Here is a 16707-nt window from a genome sequence, read left to right on the forward strand (position 1 = left end):
AAAAATTAAAGTCTTTACTAATTCAAGCTCCTGTATTAGCTCTATCAAAATTCAAAAAGACTTTTGTCATTCAAACCAATGCCTCAGGGATGGGAATTGGTACTGTCCTTTTACAAGAAAATCACCATATTACATATTTTAGCAAGAGAATGAGTCCTATCTTACAAAAATCCTCAACATATGTCAGAGAAATTTTTGCAATAACAAAGTCGGTGTTGAAATGGTGTCGATAACTACTTAATACATATTTTTATGTACATACTGACCACCAAAGTCTAAGGGATTTGCTCAAACAAGTCATACAAACACCTGATCAACAGAGGTATATGGAGAAGTTAATAAGTTTTTACTTTTAAATTCTATATAACCCAGGAAAACACAATAAAGTTGTTGATGCCCTTTCAAGAGATGCTATTATTGATTCTGACAATGGTCAACTCACCATGTGTGCTACCATATTAGAACCTTTGCAAGATTATCATTTTATGAACATTTCAATACCTATATTTTCATTCTTAGCTGATCTTAAAACTAAAGTTGCTATTGATCTATTCTATCAATCCATAATTTTGGACTTGACTTCCTCTATGGTTTCTCATCCTCATATGGAATTTAAAGATTGCATGTTGTTCTTTAAACATAAATTACTCCTCAATCCAATATCTTCCCTCAAGAAGCCATCTTAAATGAACTTCATTCTTCAACCTGAGCTGATAATCTAGGAGTGAAGAAGAATTTATCTAGAGTTGTTGTTAATTTCTATTGGAATGGTATAGCTAAGGATGTTAAAGAATTTGTCACTAACCGTCATGTGTGTCAAAGCACAAAGTATACTATTGTTTCTCCTACAGGTCTATTATAGCCCCTTCCAATCCCAACTGCTATTTGGGAGGATCTCAGCATGGATTTTATTACTGGATTGCCTAGTTCACAAGGTTATTATGCTATTATGGTGGTAGTGGATCGTTTGAGTATATATGGGCACTTTAGAGCTCTCAAGAAGGTTTTACCGCCACCAAAGTTGTTGAACTATTCACCATCTTAGTCTGCAAACTGCATGTGTTTTCCAAGATTATCATCTCTAATAGAGATCCATTATTTGCAAATTCTTTTTGGCAGGAGTTATTCGCATTATATGGAACCACCTTGCTGATGTCTAGTGCCTATCATCCACAAACTGAGGTCTTAAACAGGTGTCTTGAGCAATACTTAAGGGCTTTTGTTCATCATCAACCCATTGAATGGTATCCTCTTTTACCATGGGCTGAGCTTTGCTATAACACAACCATCAATTCCTCTACAAAAATTTCCCCATATAAAGTTGTTTATGGCAGAACTCCACCTACCCTACCAACATATGTTCTGGGGTCATCAAATAGTGAAGTGGCCGAGTCATTTATGCAACCTAAGGACTTGGCTTTGTCTAAACTGAAGGATAATTTGCATAAAGCTTAGGAAGCCATGAGAGTGCAGGCCAATAAGCACAGGAGAGACTTGGAGTTTAATGTTGGCGATTGGGTGTACCTAAAATTGCATCCTCATAGACAAACATCATTTGCAGGGCATCATTATTCTAAGCTCAATAAGCGTTATTAAGGGCCATTTGAAGTGATTAAAAAGGTGGTAAGGTTGCATATAAGTTGTCTCTACCTCCTACAGCTAAGTTGCATCTTGTTTTTCATATTTCCAACTTAAAAAAGTGTCCTAATCCAACCATTGGGCAAGTACTTGATCTACCTCTAGTCACTACATTATCATTTCATGTGATTGAACCTACAACAGTAGTAGCATCCCTGGTACGAAAGGTTAATTCTCAATCAATTGTTGAGATTTTAGTGCAATGGTTAGGATTTCCCCTTGAAGAAACATCATGGGAGTCATTGGAGTGGTTCAAGTGCTTATATCTGCAATTCAACCATGAGGGCAAGGTTGTTCTTGAAGGGGAAGAGAATGATAGAGTCAACAGGCTTGTGGAAAGTCGGCCTAGAAGACTAAGTAAGAAGCCTAAAGCATTGGAAGACTATGTTTAGTCTCATGTAATTCGAAGAGAAGGAAAATGTTAGAAGTGAGTTGAGTTTGTTAGTCATAGCTCAAATGGATCACCTGTATTCAATTATAGATAATTAAAGTTAGTTTTGATAGGGATATAATTCATTGTAATTGTAATTACAGGCCTCCAATAAAGAAAAAAATTCCTTCTTCAATTTCTCTGCTCCCTTTATTCATCTACTTGGAGATTGACTATCTCCAACCAGTCAATATCTTTCGTCTGTCACTACACATGCAGGTGGTTTGACCTTTGAACTTTGAAATGATCTGTCTTGGTTTCAGCCTAGTCAAGGTTGGAGGCTGGCATATATAATCTATTCAGAAATCAATTGCGTGTACCTTCAGAAACCATAGATTATACAATAAAATCAAACTGCATTACTTAATTGTTGGATTTGGGATTACCGAATCTCAAAAAAGTCATTGTCAAAACATACTGAGATGGGTTTCTTGATTTCATGCCGTTTTATACGACTTTTTTTGAAATAAGATGAGAAAATATGAATTAAAAACTAATGTTTTATGTATTTTTTTAAGATGGTCTGATCTGTAATAGTGAAATAAGTACAAGAAGACATGTTAGTCCATTGAATCTTGACAGTTAGGCAAACAAAATTCAATTGTTAGGCAAACAAAATTCAATTATTATTTGGAGTAAAATTTCACATTATGAGGATCTCAAGTTTTATATTTAAAATATATATATATATATTATTCTACACGAGAGTGAAATCTTAAATACCTTTTAAAATTTTGGACTAGCATTTTTATAATAAGAAATCTATTAAAAAACAAAATTTTAGACAAATTTCCTACATCAAAAATTTTAAAATTGAATATAGTCACGAGAGAGAATAACTAAATATAATCATAACACTTATCAAATGAATTTATCCTTCCTATGTTAGACCATATAGAGACGCATCAATTTGATTATTGATACAATTTGGAAGATTTTTTATTTTTTTTTTTCAAATTACTCTGTTCAAGAAGACTCAAATCCATGGAGCCATATTCATCCTTGAGCTTCCTCATCTCAATCTTCCTCTTGCTATCTCCATTCTTCAATCCTTCAAACTGCCAGCAAACTTACCTGAACAACACACAATTAGACTGCCAAAAAAACCCTTCTATATCAAAAGGCTATCTCTGCAATGGTCTTGAAACTTCATGTCAATCCTTCATAACATTTCGCTCACAGCCACCTTATGATTCCCCCATCAGGATTGCCTATCTTCTAGGCTCGGAAGCCTCTGGTATCACTTCGATCAACAACATATCGTCGAATAACGACACGATCCCGCCTGGGAAATTAGTAATTATTCCTGTTTCTTGTTCCTGTAGTTCAGGTAGCATTTACCAGCACAACACGCCTTATACGATAAAAAGCAATGAGACATATTTGTCAATAGCCAATAACACTTACCAAGGCCTCACTACTTGCCAGGCTCTCATGGGGCAGAATTATTATGATGAACTGAGTCTTGAGCCTGGTTTGCAGCTGACGGTTCCGCTGCGATGCGCCTGTCCGAGCGCGAACCAGACGGCCAATGGCGTTAGCTCGTTGCTGGCTTATATGGTGACATGGGGTGACACTATTGGGTCAATGGCAGATCTGTTTGGGGTTGATGAAAAAAGCATCCTAGAGGCTAACAAATTGTCGCAAGATAGCCTTATTTATCCCTTTACTCCTCTTTTGATTCCATTGAAAAGTGAAAGTTGCTCTAAAAATCCAGAGAAATTCTTTTGTTATTGTCCAGCAGATGGAAGTCTAGACGGTATCAGTTATTGTAAAACTGAAGGCAAAAAATTTCCAGTCAAATTGGTTACTCTGTTAGGTAATTGCTCTCTTAATTTTTTGCCTTTAAAGCTCATCAGTTTCATTGTTGAGTCTTTAAAATACAAGAATTAAATTGCATTGATTGATCTTGTTAATACTCTCTGTGACAAACAAGAGAGCTTATGTTAACATATATTCTTAGGAAAGCGAGAGAGCTTGTCATAATTTTACTTTTCTTAGGATTGCAGGCATTTCATTAGAACCTCTTAACATTTTCACTGTTTATTGTTTCCAAATTACGCAGATCGCCCCATAAAAAATTTGACTTCCAATAAGTTTGAAAGTCTTACATTTTCACCCTGCAGAATCGACATCGTTTTTGTTTGATTCGGTTGGGCTAATCAATTGTAAATGATAAATAGATTTTATGACTAATACATTAGGAGAATACTACCATTGTATAAGATATCGTTAAATAGACTTTTTACGATGGGATTTTTAATACCATCCTACGAAACAATTTAACTTTTTATTTTTTTCAGGTATTGGCATTGGTTTGGGATTGTTATGCATGTTTCTTTTGGGTTACAACTTATACAAATTTCTAAAGAAAAGGAGAAACAGATTGGAAAGAGAGAAATTGTTTAAGCAAAATGGTGGCTTCTTGCTGCAGCAACGATTATCATCCAGTGGTAGTAGTGAAAATGCTAAAATATTTACAGCAGAGGAGCTTCAAATTGCTACAGACAATTACAACCGGAGTCGGTTTCTCGGTCAAGGAGGATTTGGCACTGTATACAAAGGAATGTTACTTGATGGAACCATAGTTGCTGTTAAAAGAGCAAAGGCAATTGATAAAAGCCAGATTCAGCATTTCATTAATGAAGTTGTCATTTTATCTCAAATCAATCATCGAAACATCGTGAAGCTTCTAGGTTGTTGCTTGGAGACTGAGGTACCAGTCCTCGTCTACGAGTTCATCCCTAATGGAACGCTTTCCCATCATATTCATAATCATCAACAGGCACAAGAAGCTTCACTCTCATGGGAGCATCGAGTTCAAATCGCGTGCGAAGTTGCAGGTGCATTAGCTTATATGCATTCTACAGCCTCAATCCCCATTTTTCACCGAGACATTAAATCTTCAAACATACTTCTGGATGAAAAGTATAGCGCAAAAGTTTCAGATTTTGGGACTTCAAAGTCTAATCCAAATGACAAAACTCATATAACCACAGCAGTTCAAGGAACTTTTGGGTATTTGGATCCTGAGTACTTCCAATCAAGTCAATTTACAGAGAAAAGTGATGTGTACAGCTTCGGGGTAGTGCTTGTAGAACTGTTAACCGGTAAAAAACCGATCTCTTTAGATGAAGAAGAGAGAAACGTGGTTTCACACTTCATTTCATTAGCAAAAGAGAACAAAGTGATGGAGATTTTAGATGCTAGAGTAGCTAAAGAAGCAAGTGAAGAAGATATCCAAACTATTGTAGTGCTTGCATTGAGTTGCTTGAGATTGAATGGGAAAAAGAGGCCTACAATGAAGCATGTGGCATTGGAGCTTGAAGGGTTAAGAAGATCTCAAAGATGCGTAGAAATCAAGCAAGAACTTCAAGTTTTGAACGATGAAATATCCATGAATGGAGAAGAATCTATCACAAATAGCTTAGTATTTCCTCTAAAAATGGAGTCTCCATCATTGTAGACATTACCTGGATTTAAAAAAAAAAAACTAAAAAAATTTCCTAGTTTTTTTTTTTTTTTTTTTTTTAAATTCTTACTTCGGGGAATCTTAGAAAGATAGGCTTCGTTTGGTTGCATATTGGGAATACTACTTTTAGTATTCCCAAAAAAGTTAAACAGTAAAATACCCAAAAACTCTGGTTTTTGGGAATACTACTCTCAATATTATTCAATTTTTTTTAAACCCCTTAAATTTGATAATTTAATTTAATACCCCTAAATATTTTTTTTAAAATTACAAAAACATCTCAACAATCCACATTTACCAGATTTCGGCCACCACTGAAGGAATCTGTTAGGATGGCGCACTACCGGCTGAATCTGGTTGGTAGTGCGCCGATCTAGCCTTTTCCGGCCAGCGTTAACCGCCAGATCTTTGGCCGTAACAGTCAATAACGACGGCCAACAAACGGTCGTCGTTGACCATCAATGACAACCGTTTGTTGGCCGTCGTTGACGAGCAAATACGGCCAGATTTGGCCTTTGCCAGTGGATCTGGCCGGAAAAGGTCATATCGACACACAACCGGCAAAATCCAGTCGGTCATGCACCGATACGGCGAATCCGGCCATCCTCCGGTCATGGTGGCTGGCTGTCCGTATTTGAGGGTGGGTTGGGGGTTTTTTTGTTAACTTTTAATGTTTTATTATAGGGGGTGTTTTGTAAATAAACAAACATAGGGGATATTTTATTAATTTGTTAATCCTACATCGTAATACCCACCCAATTCAACTTTTTTTTAACTTTTCTCAAAAACACCCAATTGTGAACCAACGAAGCTATAGAATTGATGTTTTTTTTTCTTGGATGACTAGAGGCGCAGACCAGCTTACGCACACTTTAACTAATCTTTTAGGACCTTAAAAGTTAAAACTATCAATCGGATAAGAATTCCAGTGATTGTCCCTATTAGCAGCCAAGGTTAGACTCGAACTTAAGACCTTTTAAGTAATTCAATTAAGAATCTCTATCGAACTACTTGACTATCCAAAAGTAGTTGAATTGATGTTATTTTTTATGCGTCCATCCAATATTTAGATTCTTATTTTTTGACTATGTATCTTTAAATGATAGAAAAAGGAAAAAAAATGTATTTGCTTTAGTATGTATGATTCTACATAGGAGGAATTTTGTTTTTGAAAGAGGAGTTACATTATGTGAATCGTCACGAGGAAAGGAAGGTTATAAACAAGATAGGCTCAAGTTCAACAAATTTTTTTTTTTTTTTTTATAAATTATTACAAAATTTGGAGTCATTGAATAAAGACGCTTTGAAATGATTGAGATTCAATATAATATGCCTTACCTATGTACCAATGACACAATTGACAATTCCGATGCACACTCAACCATTAATTAATTGCAGATTGATTTTTTATTTTTATTTTTTTTGTTTGATAACATGGTGTCCGTAACAGGATATATATATTTAAATTGAAAAATACTAATTTTATCTGCTTCTTTTACTCATCTTTGTAAAAATGATATATGTTACCCGTATTATATATAAAAATGATATATAGTACCCGTATTATATATATATAGTATATATACTATGTTTTATATTTATAAAAGTGAGTAAAAAAAGTAAGTAAGGCTAACATTACTCATTTCAATTATTCCTCCTACACTGGACTGACTATTGGGGACTCAAATTCAATGGAGATCATATAAACTTAGATTCTTTTTTTATTTTTTACCATCAAACTACCTAATAATGATTAAAAACAAGAGAAATGTTATGTCGAAAATTACATAAAAATATGTAGCTCTTAAGCCTGACATATATATGCATATTTTGATTATTCCTCCTAAACTCGAGATGATTATGGGGACTCAAATTCGAGCCATCATATAAACTTAGATCCCCTTTTGATTTTTTACCATCAAACTATCTAACAATGATTAAAAACAAGAAAAATGTTATGTTGAAAATTGTATAAAAATATGTAGCTCTTAAGCCTGATATATATATGTTGTACAATGCTGATGTGTAATTGATGATATCTTGTTATAAATTATAGGTTAATCACACATTAGATTATACAAAATAATTAAAAAAATTGGCATACACATACTTTGATAGTGGATCAATATACAAATTAATTTTGTATAAAACCTCATCAAAATAAAAATTCTAATCTTAAATTGTTTGTAGTTGAGGGAAGATAGAAGTTATGATTTGGGGGGATTTTAAGCATACTGGATTAGCTTTTCATTAAAATTACATATTCAGTATATATAAAAAATACACCAAAAAAAGAAAAAATTAATGTAAATGATATATCAAAAGCATTAGGGAAGTTTATCAAAACATAATTTACTTTATGTTACTTTTAAAAGAATATATATTTATTTGATTTTTCAGCTATATTGAAAAAATTCTTTTGTAAAATCATATTAGTGAAACGTGAAAAATAAAATAAGATAAAGTTCTTAAATTAACTTTATCATTAACAACATTAATCTCCTTCCGTATTATATATTAATAAAATTTCCTTGAGATTTTCCAAATAACATAAACTTTAATGAGGATGAGTTAAAAAATATTATCAAATTATTATTCCATCTTTTATTTTAATATTTAAATTTTAACGACAAGTAAAATTTTTGTTATTTTAAAATTTTAGGTAAGGGTGAGCAGTTTCGGGTACCCTGTATTTTTCAGGAAACCAAAACCATTTAGTATAGATTATCAAAAAAAAGAATCGAAACCGAAACCCGTTGGTTCTTAAATTCAAGGAACCGGTACATTACCTAGTACCCTATAAAAAATCAATCACCCTTTATTAGTTTAAAAAATGACAAAAATACCTTAAAAATTTACAAATACACCCCTAACAAATTAAGAAAACTTACATTTAGTAGTTTTCAACTTTTGATTACTTATTTATTTGTGTTCAATGTAACTCATAAATCTTCTAATCTCTAAACAACACTTTAATTTAATTAATTTATCACAATTCATATAAAATTTCTCAATCAAAACTAAAACACAAATGGGTTCTAAGTGGTTCCAAGTTGATACCCATTTCAGGTTTTTTTCTTAAGTTCTGGTTTCGGTTTTGGTTCCAAAACATATAGGAATCAAAACCGAAATCGCACAATATCGATTCCAATAAAATAGAGCCAGAACCTATCCACCTGATGTCGGTTTCGGATCTGACTCCAGTTCTACCTGCAATTCTGGTTCTACTTGCTGGCCATACTTAATTAGGGGAATTTTTGTTATTTTATCTTAAATCAGTTAATCCCTTAAATTAAACTTTAATTTTTCCCCTGGAAAAGACCTAAAATTCCATAGTATAAATACAATCCGATTCATCTTCTATCCCCTAGTCTCCAAGCTTCGTCTTCTCACTGCAACTCTCGGCATCACTAACTCTTAGCACTAAACCAAAGCAATTCACTATCCAATTTCCATGGACAAGAATGAAGAAAAAACTCAAGTAGAAGAACAAGAGCAAGATCAAGTAGTGAACCCATGGCAGGTCTCTTCAAAAGGCAAAATTGATTACGACAAACTCATCGACCAATTCGGCTGCCAAAGGCTCGACATCTCCCTCATCGACAGAGTCCAACGCCTCATCGGCCGCCCGTCCCACGTGTTTCTGCGCCGTGGTTTTTTTTTTGCCCACCGGTTCGACCCAGAAGTCTTTTTTGTTGATTCTTTCTGTAATTTGTTTCTGGGTCGATTTTTTGTGATTTTGTGAAATGGGTTTGTGTCAAGCAGGGATTTTGGTGAGATACTGGACGCGTATGAGAGAGGAGAGAATTTTTATTTGTATACGGGACGTGGGCCATCATCTGAAGCTTTGCATTTGGGGCATTTAGTTCCGTTTATGTTTACTAAGTGAGTTCATTTCTTGAATTTTTTTATAATTATTTGATGGGTTTGTTTTATTGAATGATGGAAATTGAAGTAATGTAAGTAAAGTTTTTCATGCGTTGAATTAAACTTCAGCACAAATGTGTTTACTAAGGAAATTATTTTAATTGAATTTTGTGGTGAAGTGCTTGCTTCTATTTTTGTTGTTCTGATGGATGGAATTTAAGTGTGTTGTGTTGGAAAATCGGTGATTTATAAAATTGTTTTGAGATTGGAATTTGGATATGCTATCAATTGAATTGATGTTTTTTTGGGAATCTTCAGTGGCAACCGAACGAATGCTTTTGAGAATGTAGATAACCACAGGAATTTTTATTGGTAATTCTTCAAAACACGAAAATCAATGCTGACTTTTTTTCTTTTTTGGTAGTTTTAATTTTTAAGAATAAGAGCTGCATTTGTATTGATGATTGTTTTAAAATCTTGTTAATTTGCACTTGTTATGGCTAATCAGAAGGGATTGAACTTGTGAAGCCCTTTTAATTGTCTATTTTACTTTAGGTTTTTTTTTTTTTTTTTCTGTGCTACGACCCACAAAGGGAATCTATTATCTTTTTACCTGAACCAACTCTTGCAGTCTCTATTTTTATTTTTTTGCTTCTGACTTATGGTCAATGTGTAATATTGCTTGCAGATATTTGTAAGATGCCTTTAAAGTTCCTCTTGTTATACAACTTACGGATGATGAACAGTGCATGTGGAAAAATCTTTCTATTTAGGAGAGCCAGAGACTTGCCCGGGAGAATGCAAAAGACATTATTGCTTGTGGTTTTGACATAACAAAAACCTTCATCTTCTCAGATTTTGATTATGTTGGTGGGTGAGTGATTGAATGTATGTACGTTTTTCGATGGTTTTGGAATTTATATTTATAATTTTGACCTAGTTGATGACCCAGCAAACTTCAGTCTAAAACTTAAGATACTAATGTTAGATTTTTTTAGGAGTTTATGACTTTTAGAAATGGCTTAGCCATTTGTGGACAGAAATTTTGAACCAGTATGAGGGTGTGATAACGACTGGAGGATTATTGTCATGTGAAAATGCTAGAGAGTATTGATGGCAACCTGGGTTTGGTAATAAGCTTTTGGCTACATTCAAGTTTAATATTGCCTTCTAAGCTTTCTGTAAACAAGAAATCACCTCGCAACCAAGCCTGCCACCTAAAGGGTTTTGTCTTTTAAGTCTTGTATCTGACTCGGTAATCATATGAAAATGAAATCCTGATTCTTAAGGATGCTATATGGTATGGGAATATACTAGTGCAGGCTGTTAAGTGATACATTATGCTAAGGTAGTGGAGTGCTTGAGTTGGTAGTATATGTACTGAAAATAGGTATTGGAGTATTTTTTCTTGGGAATAGATAGAATGAGGTAGTCTGGATCTCATATTCTAACATTTACGTTTTAGCTAGTGAAACTATTGTATTGAGCTTCAGATTCAATGCTGTTTGTGTGTACATAACTTTTAGATATGGGATTTTTAGAAGGAAAAAAAAAAAAAAAAAAAGATTCAATGCTGTTTGTGTGTACATAACTTTTATATATGGGATTTTTAGGGAAAAAAAAAAATGTGGAAATCAATACTGGTATGTTAAGTCTGTGATTTAAGCGGCAGAATTGAACACCATATCTTGGAATTGAATGGTGAATTATTGCCAGGCATCTTTTACTGGGATAAGTATCCTTGTTAATTTTGCTTAACTGCAAAATTAAAAATCCTATTATTGATCTGTTTGGCTGTTAATTTGGCTTAATATTGCATCAACTCTCGAGCATTTTCCCAAACCTTTCCTGGATTATGCTATCATACTTATTTCATCTTTTTTGTTTCCTTATTGATATTGTACTAAAATTTGTTTTGCAGTGCCTTCTACAAAAACATGGTGAAGGTTGCCAAGTTTGTCACGTATAATAAAGTAATTATGTTTGACATTTCCTTTTTTTTTTCTGCAAAAACCATTTTGTTTTCCAGATTTACTTTTTTTCTTTTGTATGTCCTTTCTGTAATTCCTGTTCTTTTGTGCTATAGTACTAATCAGTCTGCTGCTGTTATTTAGGTTGTTGGCATATTTGGTTTCACTGGTGAAGATCATATTGGAAAAGTTAGTTTTCCGCCTGTGCAGGTATATTGATGCCACTTTACTGGTTACAATTCTTTTCAGTGTCAAATACCACAATTATATACCTCTGTGCTTCATTTCGGATTAGCGCAGGCAGTTCCATCGTTTCCCAGTTCTTTCCCACACCTTTTTTCGGGCAAAGATCACCTTTGTTGCTTAATTCCTTGTGTCATTGACCAGGTAAGAGTCCTATCTTTCAGACTTATTTCTTATTGAATTTACTTTTGATCATATAATTACTCTATATACATTGAACTTGGATCATAATCTAGTTATGTAACAGATAACTCTTTGCTTGATTGTTGCTATAGGAAAATCTTTCCATTAAATTTATATAATCTTCACCATTCATCATGAAATGTCAGTAGTTTTAGTACTCATACCATTTTTCTAGAACATTTGTGGTGAACCATCTTCTTATATAGGGATGAAAGTGTCTGGTACAATTACCATTGGTAATGTTTTTATACATTTATTATATAGCTTGTCTCTTCATTTTTTTTTTTTTTTTTTTTTTATTTGGTTATATGTGTCTTCTATTCTTGCTCGTATTTCATCATATTGTTTTGTTCAGGATCCTTACTTCAGAATTACATGAGATGTTGCTCCCCGGATAGGATATCACAAGCCAGCGTTGATCGAATCATTGTTCTTCCTTGCCTTGCAGGTACTCTTGTGTTTAGATATAGAATTTTTATGGTAATTGATGCAGATTGATCATATATATATATATATACACTGTAGACAGCATGACTTTCCAATTAATGAGCGGTATTTTAAATAAATATTATATGGTGTTTATGGTATTCATAATTTTGTTTTACATAGGGCATATTTGCCCCAGTGCATATATGGAAAATATATTTTGACTCAAGTTTACTGGATCCAATCTTTTTCTTTATATGACATGAATTTTCCTATGTTGTATAACTTAGATTTGCTGTTCTAAAGTCATAGACTCATCTCTTATTTAACTGGATATATGCAGGGGGAAACAGGGAAGATGTCAGCTACTGATGCTAGTTCTGCAATTTATGTGACTGATTCTGGGAAGGTCATTAATGATAAGGTTTAATTCTGAAACCTGATAGCTCATTTTACCCATTCAATGTCATTGGGGTGGGATTAATTCAACTAGTACATGTCTAATTTAAGATAAATGAATATGAACATTGGATCTTAGCTCCATTTCGTTTGTAACATGCAATGTCTCTTTTTACCTTTAATTGATTTTAGATTTTATCCCGAGGAGCCTTTTGGCCTCCACTTTGAGCTCTCTAGGCCGCTCTACATCCATCGCTCTCCATTTTTAGCGAATAGGTTGGACTTCAAGGTCGATGTTGAGCTTGTGACACATGAGTTCGGGGTCTTTTCCTACCATGTCTATGTGTTCCCAAGTGAAGACATCTAGATTTTCCTTAAGGAAGGCGATCAACTCTCCACTTCGAGATTACTCCTGATTCTAAAAGCGCAGATGGGGAATCGTTTGTCAATGGGGATCTCGTGCAATTCTTCAACTGAGCTAGTAGGAGGGTTGTCCTTGTGCATATGTGGATCGAGAGGGTCTCCGACCGATTCGGGTCGAAATGTAGGCTTGGTGGCCATCATGACCAAGAGTTGTGCACCTTTGCTTGGCAGGTGAACCAATTGGTAACGGTGGCAGTTGGCACTGAAATGGGCTTCGATCGAAACTTTCAAGGCTGGAGGCCCTTCTTCTAGCGTCAAAATGTTGATGCGAAATTCCATACTGACTAAAATTTCGAGACTAGAATTCGTATCAACAAGAGATAATCGATTGACCAAGGCAAAAATCGAGTAAGATGGGTGCGTGGCTCTTGAGAATCAATGAAGATGGATTAACCCATGCATGATGATGATCGTGACAATGGTGTGCCTTCTAGAAAATGATATGTGAGAACAATGTATTTTTAAAGTGGTTCAGACTAGAAGATAAACAAAGCGTATGTCCATTGATACTTTATGTAGGTGTATGAGTATGAATCAAATTACACGAGATGGTTCTCTCTTTATTGGATATTTTCTTTTGTGGGCGTTATCTTTTAATCCCCNTTATTTAACTGGATATATGCAGGGGGAAACAGGAAAGATGTCAGCTACTGATGCTAGTTCTGCAATTTATGTGACTGATTCTGGGAAGATAATTAAGGATAAGGTTTAATTCTGAAACCTGATAGCTTATTTTACCCATTCAATGTCATTGGGGTGGGATTAATTCAACTAGTTCTTGTCTAATTTAAGATAAATGAATGTGAACATTGGATCTTAGTTCCATTTCGTTCGTAACATGCGATGTCTCTTTTTACCTTTAATTGATTTTAGATTTTTTTAGTTGTTTCAAGGCTCAAGCTGTGCTAGGCCTTAATAGTTGTTTGGACAAAATATTTTGTAAATTGATGTGAACTTTAGCTTGAAGATTATGCAGCTGGTTGAGAGTATACATGAATGTTGAGAAATTATTCAGATCTAGTAAGCTACAACTGCTAATTGGTTTTGTATATGCATCACTAATAATGATTTGTGCTGATTTCTGTAGGTAAACAAGTATGCATTCTCTGGTGGTCGAGAAACTATTGAGCTACATTGAAAGCTTGGGGCAAATCTTGAGGTACTAAATCTGTTGTTCGTCTTTATTTATTTCTTTATCTTTGTGTGGCATCAGAATTTTAGATATACACGGTGTTACTGGGAAAATAATGGTGGTAATTGTTTATTCTTCACTTCTATTCTTAGTTTGTTTTTCCCATGCTTGTTATAGATTTTACTTATAGTTCATTCACCAGACTGTTGTATTTATTATTAGCAAAAGGACCAAAAGAGGAAAAGGAAAAAATGAAAAAAAAAAAAAAAAAAAAAAAAAAAAAAAAGAGAGATTCTCCTTATCTTTCTGTTTCCTTTTATTTGGCTTTGATAAATGGTGTGTGCTGATTCTGCAATTCCTTGCAATTGTTTGATATGTTACGGAGTTCAATGATATTGTGATTAAACATTAATTTCATTTTTTATATCATCCAGGTTGATATACCAGTTAAATACCTAAGCTTTTTCCTAGATGATGATGCAGAACTCGAACGCATAAAAACGGTGAGATTTTTGTCTCTATTTAATTACTTTAATTCCCTGATGAGGATTTATACTACTTTGTATGAAAGAAAATCTCCCATATATAAAATGTTCATAAGCAACATGGATAAGAACCAAATGCTTGTTCCTCTTTTAGGAATATGGTGCGGGTCGCATGCTAACTGGGGAAGTTAAGCAAATCCTTACTAGAGTTTTAACTGAAATGGTTGAAAGACATCAGAGGGCTCGGGCTGCAGTGACTGATGAGGTAAGCTACTTGGATATGTTAATTGAATGATATTCCGTAATAATAATGTGACCAGGTTTAATATATAGAGGCATTATGTAAATGCATCTAGATGTTGAACCTAGAAGATGATGAATTAATGGAAAGTATGTAAATTGATCGCATTGGTCATAATTTTCTTGGTATTGTCTTTCAGATGGTCGATGCATTCATGGCGGTGAGACCCCTTCCCGATATGTTCAACTAGAGTTGATATGATGAACTTTGCTAGCTCTCAATGAAGCCCATTGCGCAAGAATATTTATTTGGGTCTTTGTGCTCATACATATTCCATTCATCTCTCAACTTGAAGCATGCTTGAAAGGAGTCTAATTGCTGCAATATTGTTCTTTTCTTTTTTGTTTTCTTTTCCATTTAGGATACTTGTCAACTTAAAAATTATAGAATCAATGAAGAGAAGCTTTCAGGAAAACAATGGCTGAAAAGATGCCGAATTGCATAGTACTAATCTTGTAGATTTCATTTAACAAAATTTTGGTTTTCTATTGCTATACGGTTTAAAACTTTAAATTACACTAATGTTTATTCTATGATTGAAGAATCCAAATGTTGGTATGTCTGATCTAAGACGTGATGATATAACAACTGTTGAATTACTAGTCTAGAGAGGTTTCATTTTCCAGTAAGAGCAAGACGGATGCATATGCACCTATCCAATTAGATTATGAATCCAAATTTTGATACCTTTTAGTACTCGTATATGTCAACATTACATTCTGGATTGTTGTGTCTTCAATCCAAGGTCCCTGATTGTAACGACAGCCTGTTTTAATAAACCTTGATAAATCTCAGTAATTCTAGTCAGACTGAATTGAGCAAGCAACAATACTTAATGGAAAATACTCATGCACAATTGACTTTCTTGCCATTCATTATCAAATTACTAGTAAAACCCGGAAAGTAAGAAAGAATAATGCCATTAATAGGGGTGAGCGGTTCTTAGTACCTTATATTTTTCAGGAAAACCAGAACTAGAATCCACAGTGTATATTCTCACAAAAAAGAACCGAATCCGGTTCCTTACTCGGGTACCCTATAAAAAATAATTATCCCTCTATTAATTTAAAAAATGACAAAAATACCTTACAAGTTTACGAATATACTCCTAACAAATTAAGAAAACCTACGTGTAATAGTTTTCAACTTTTGATTACTCATTCATTTGTGTTTAATGTGACTCATAAATCCTCTAATCTCTAGGCAACATTTGAATTTAATCAATTAATCACAATTCACATAAAATTTCTCAATCAAAACCAAAATACAAATAGGTTCAAAGCAGAATAAGCACTTCAAGTTCTTTTTGCCGATTCCGGTTTCGGTTCCAAAACCTATATGAACCGAAATCAGAATCGCACAGTGTCGGTTCCAATAAAATGGAATTGGAACCTACTTGCACAGTATTGGTTCCAGGTAGATTTCGGTTCCAGTTCTATCCATAAGTTCCGGTTCTATCCGTTACCCGTGCTCACCCTTAACCATTAATCAAAAGATTATTTCAGCAAATAACATAAGGCCAATACCATCACAACACTCATTCTAGCAATTTTGCAATGTGAGAGTAAACCAAATAGGATGATCAACTATATCTTTGATAGTCTGCGCCGACAGGAGCCTCCACAGTGAATAATCATTAATATAGAACTGTAAAAGCCAAGATTCGTGTGGTGAATTTTACCAGAGAACAAGGTTAGACAAGCCAACACATCGGATCCAAGTTATGCACATTAAGCCA

General features: G+C 34.1%; 2 protein-coding genes across 2 annotated transcripts; both read left to right on the forward strand.

The window, feature by feature from the left end:
• Positions 1 to 3016: 3016 nt before the first annotated feature.
• On the forward strand, positions 3017 to 5546 carry LOC116116715 (wall-associated receptor kinase-like 1). The gene is made up of 2 exons (XM_031402775.1): positions 3017 to 3887; positions 4372 to 5546. The coding sequence occupies exons 1-2, from the start codon at positions 3053 to 3055 to the stop codon at positions 5532 to 5534; spliced, it is 1998 nt and encodes a 665-aa protein (XP_031258635.1). The 5' UTR covers positions 3017 to 3052; the 3' UTR covers positions 5535 to 5546.
• A 3424-nt stretch (positions 5547 to 8970) lies between these two features.
• Positions 8971 to 15384, forward strand: LOC116116593 (tryptophan--tRNA ligase, cytoplasmic). The gene is given in 12 exon segments (XM_031402657.1): positions 8971 to 9212; positions 9306 to 9425; positions 10096 to 10281; positions 11329 to 11380; positions 11522 to 11587; positions 11678 to 11764; positions 12159 to 12251; positions 13677 to 13757; positions 14139 to 14210; positions 14618 to 14686; positions 14823 to 14933; positions 15109 to 15384. Coding segments are annotated over 12 exon segments (1206 nt in total). The 5' UTR covers positions 8971 to 8994; the 3' UTR covers positions 15160 to 15384.
• Positions 15385 to 16707: the final 1323 nt, after the last annotated feature.

Source organism: Pistacia vera, unplaced genomic scaffold (assembly GCF_008641045.1).
Source record: "Pistacia vera cultivar Batoury unplaced genomic scaffold, PisVer_v2 Contig78, whole genome shotgun sequence".
NCBI lineage: Eukaryota > Viridiplantae > Streptophyta > Magnoliopsida > Sapindales > Anacardiaceae > Pistacia > Pistacia vera.

Excerpts from the sequence above, each read along its gene's own strand:
- LOC116116715 (XM_031402775.1), top strand. The coding sequence starts at position 3,053 with ATGGAGCCATATTCATCCTTGAGCTTCCTCATCTCAATCTTCCTCTTG. Across the intron at positions 3,888-4,371 it reads CAAATTGGTTACTCTGTTAG|GTATTGGCATTGGTTTGGGA; the intron begins GTAATTGCTCTC and ends TATTTTTTTCAG.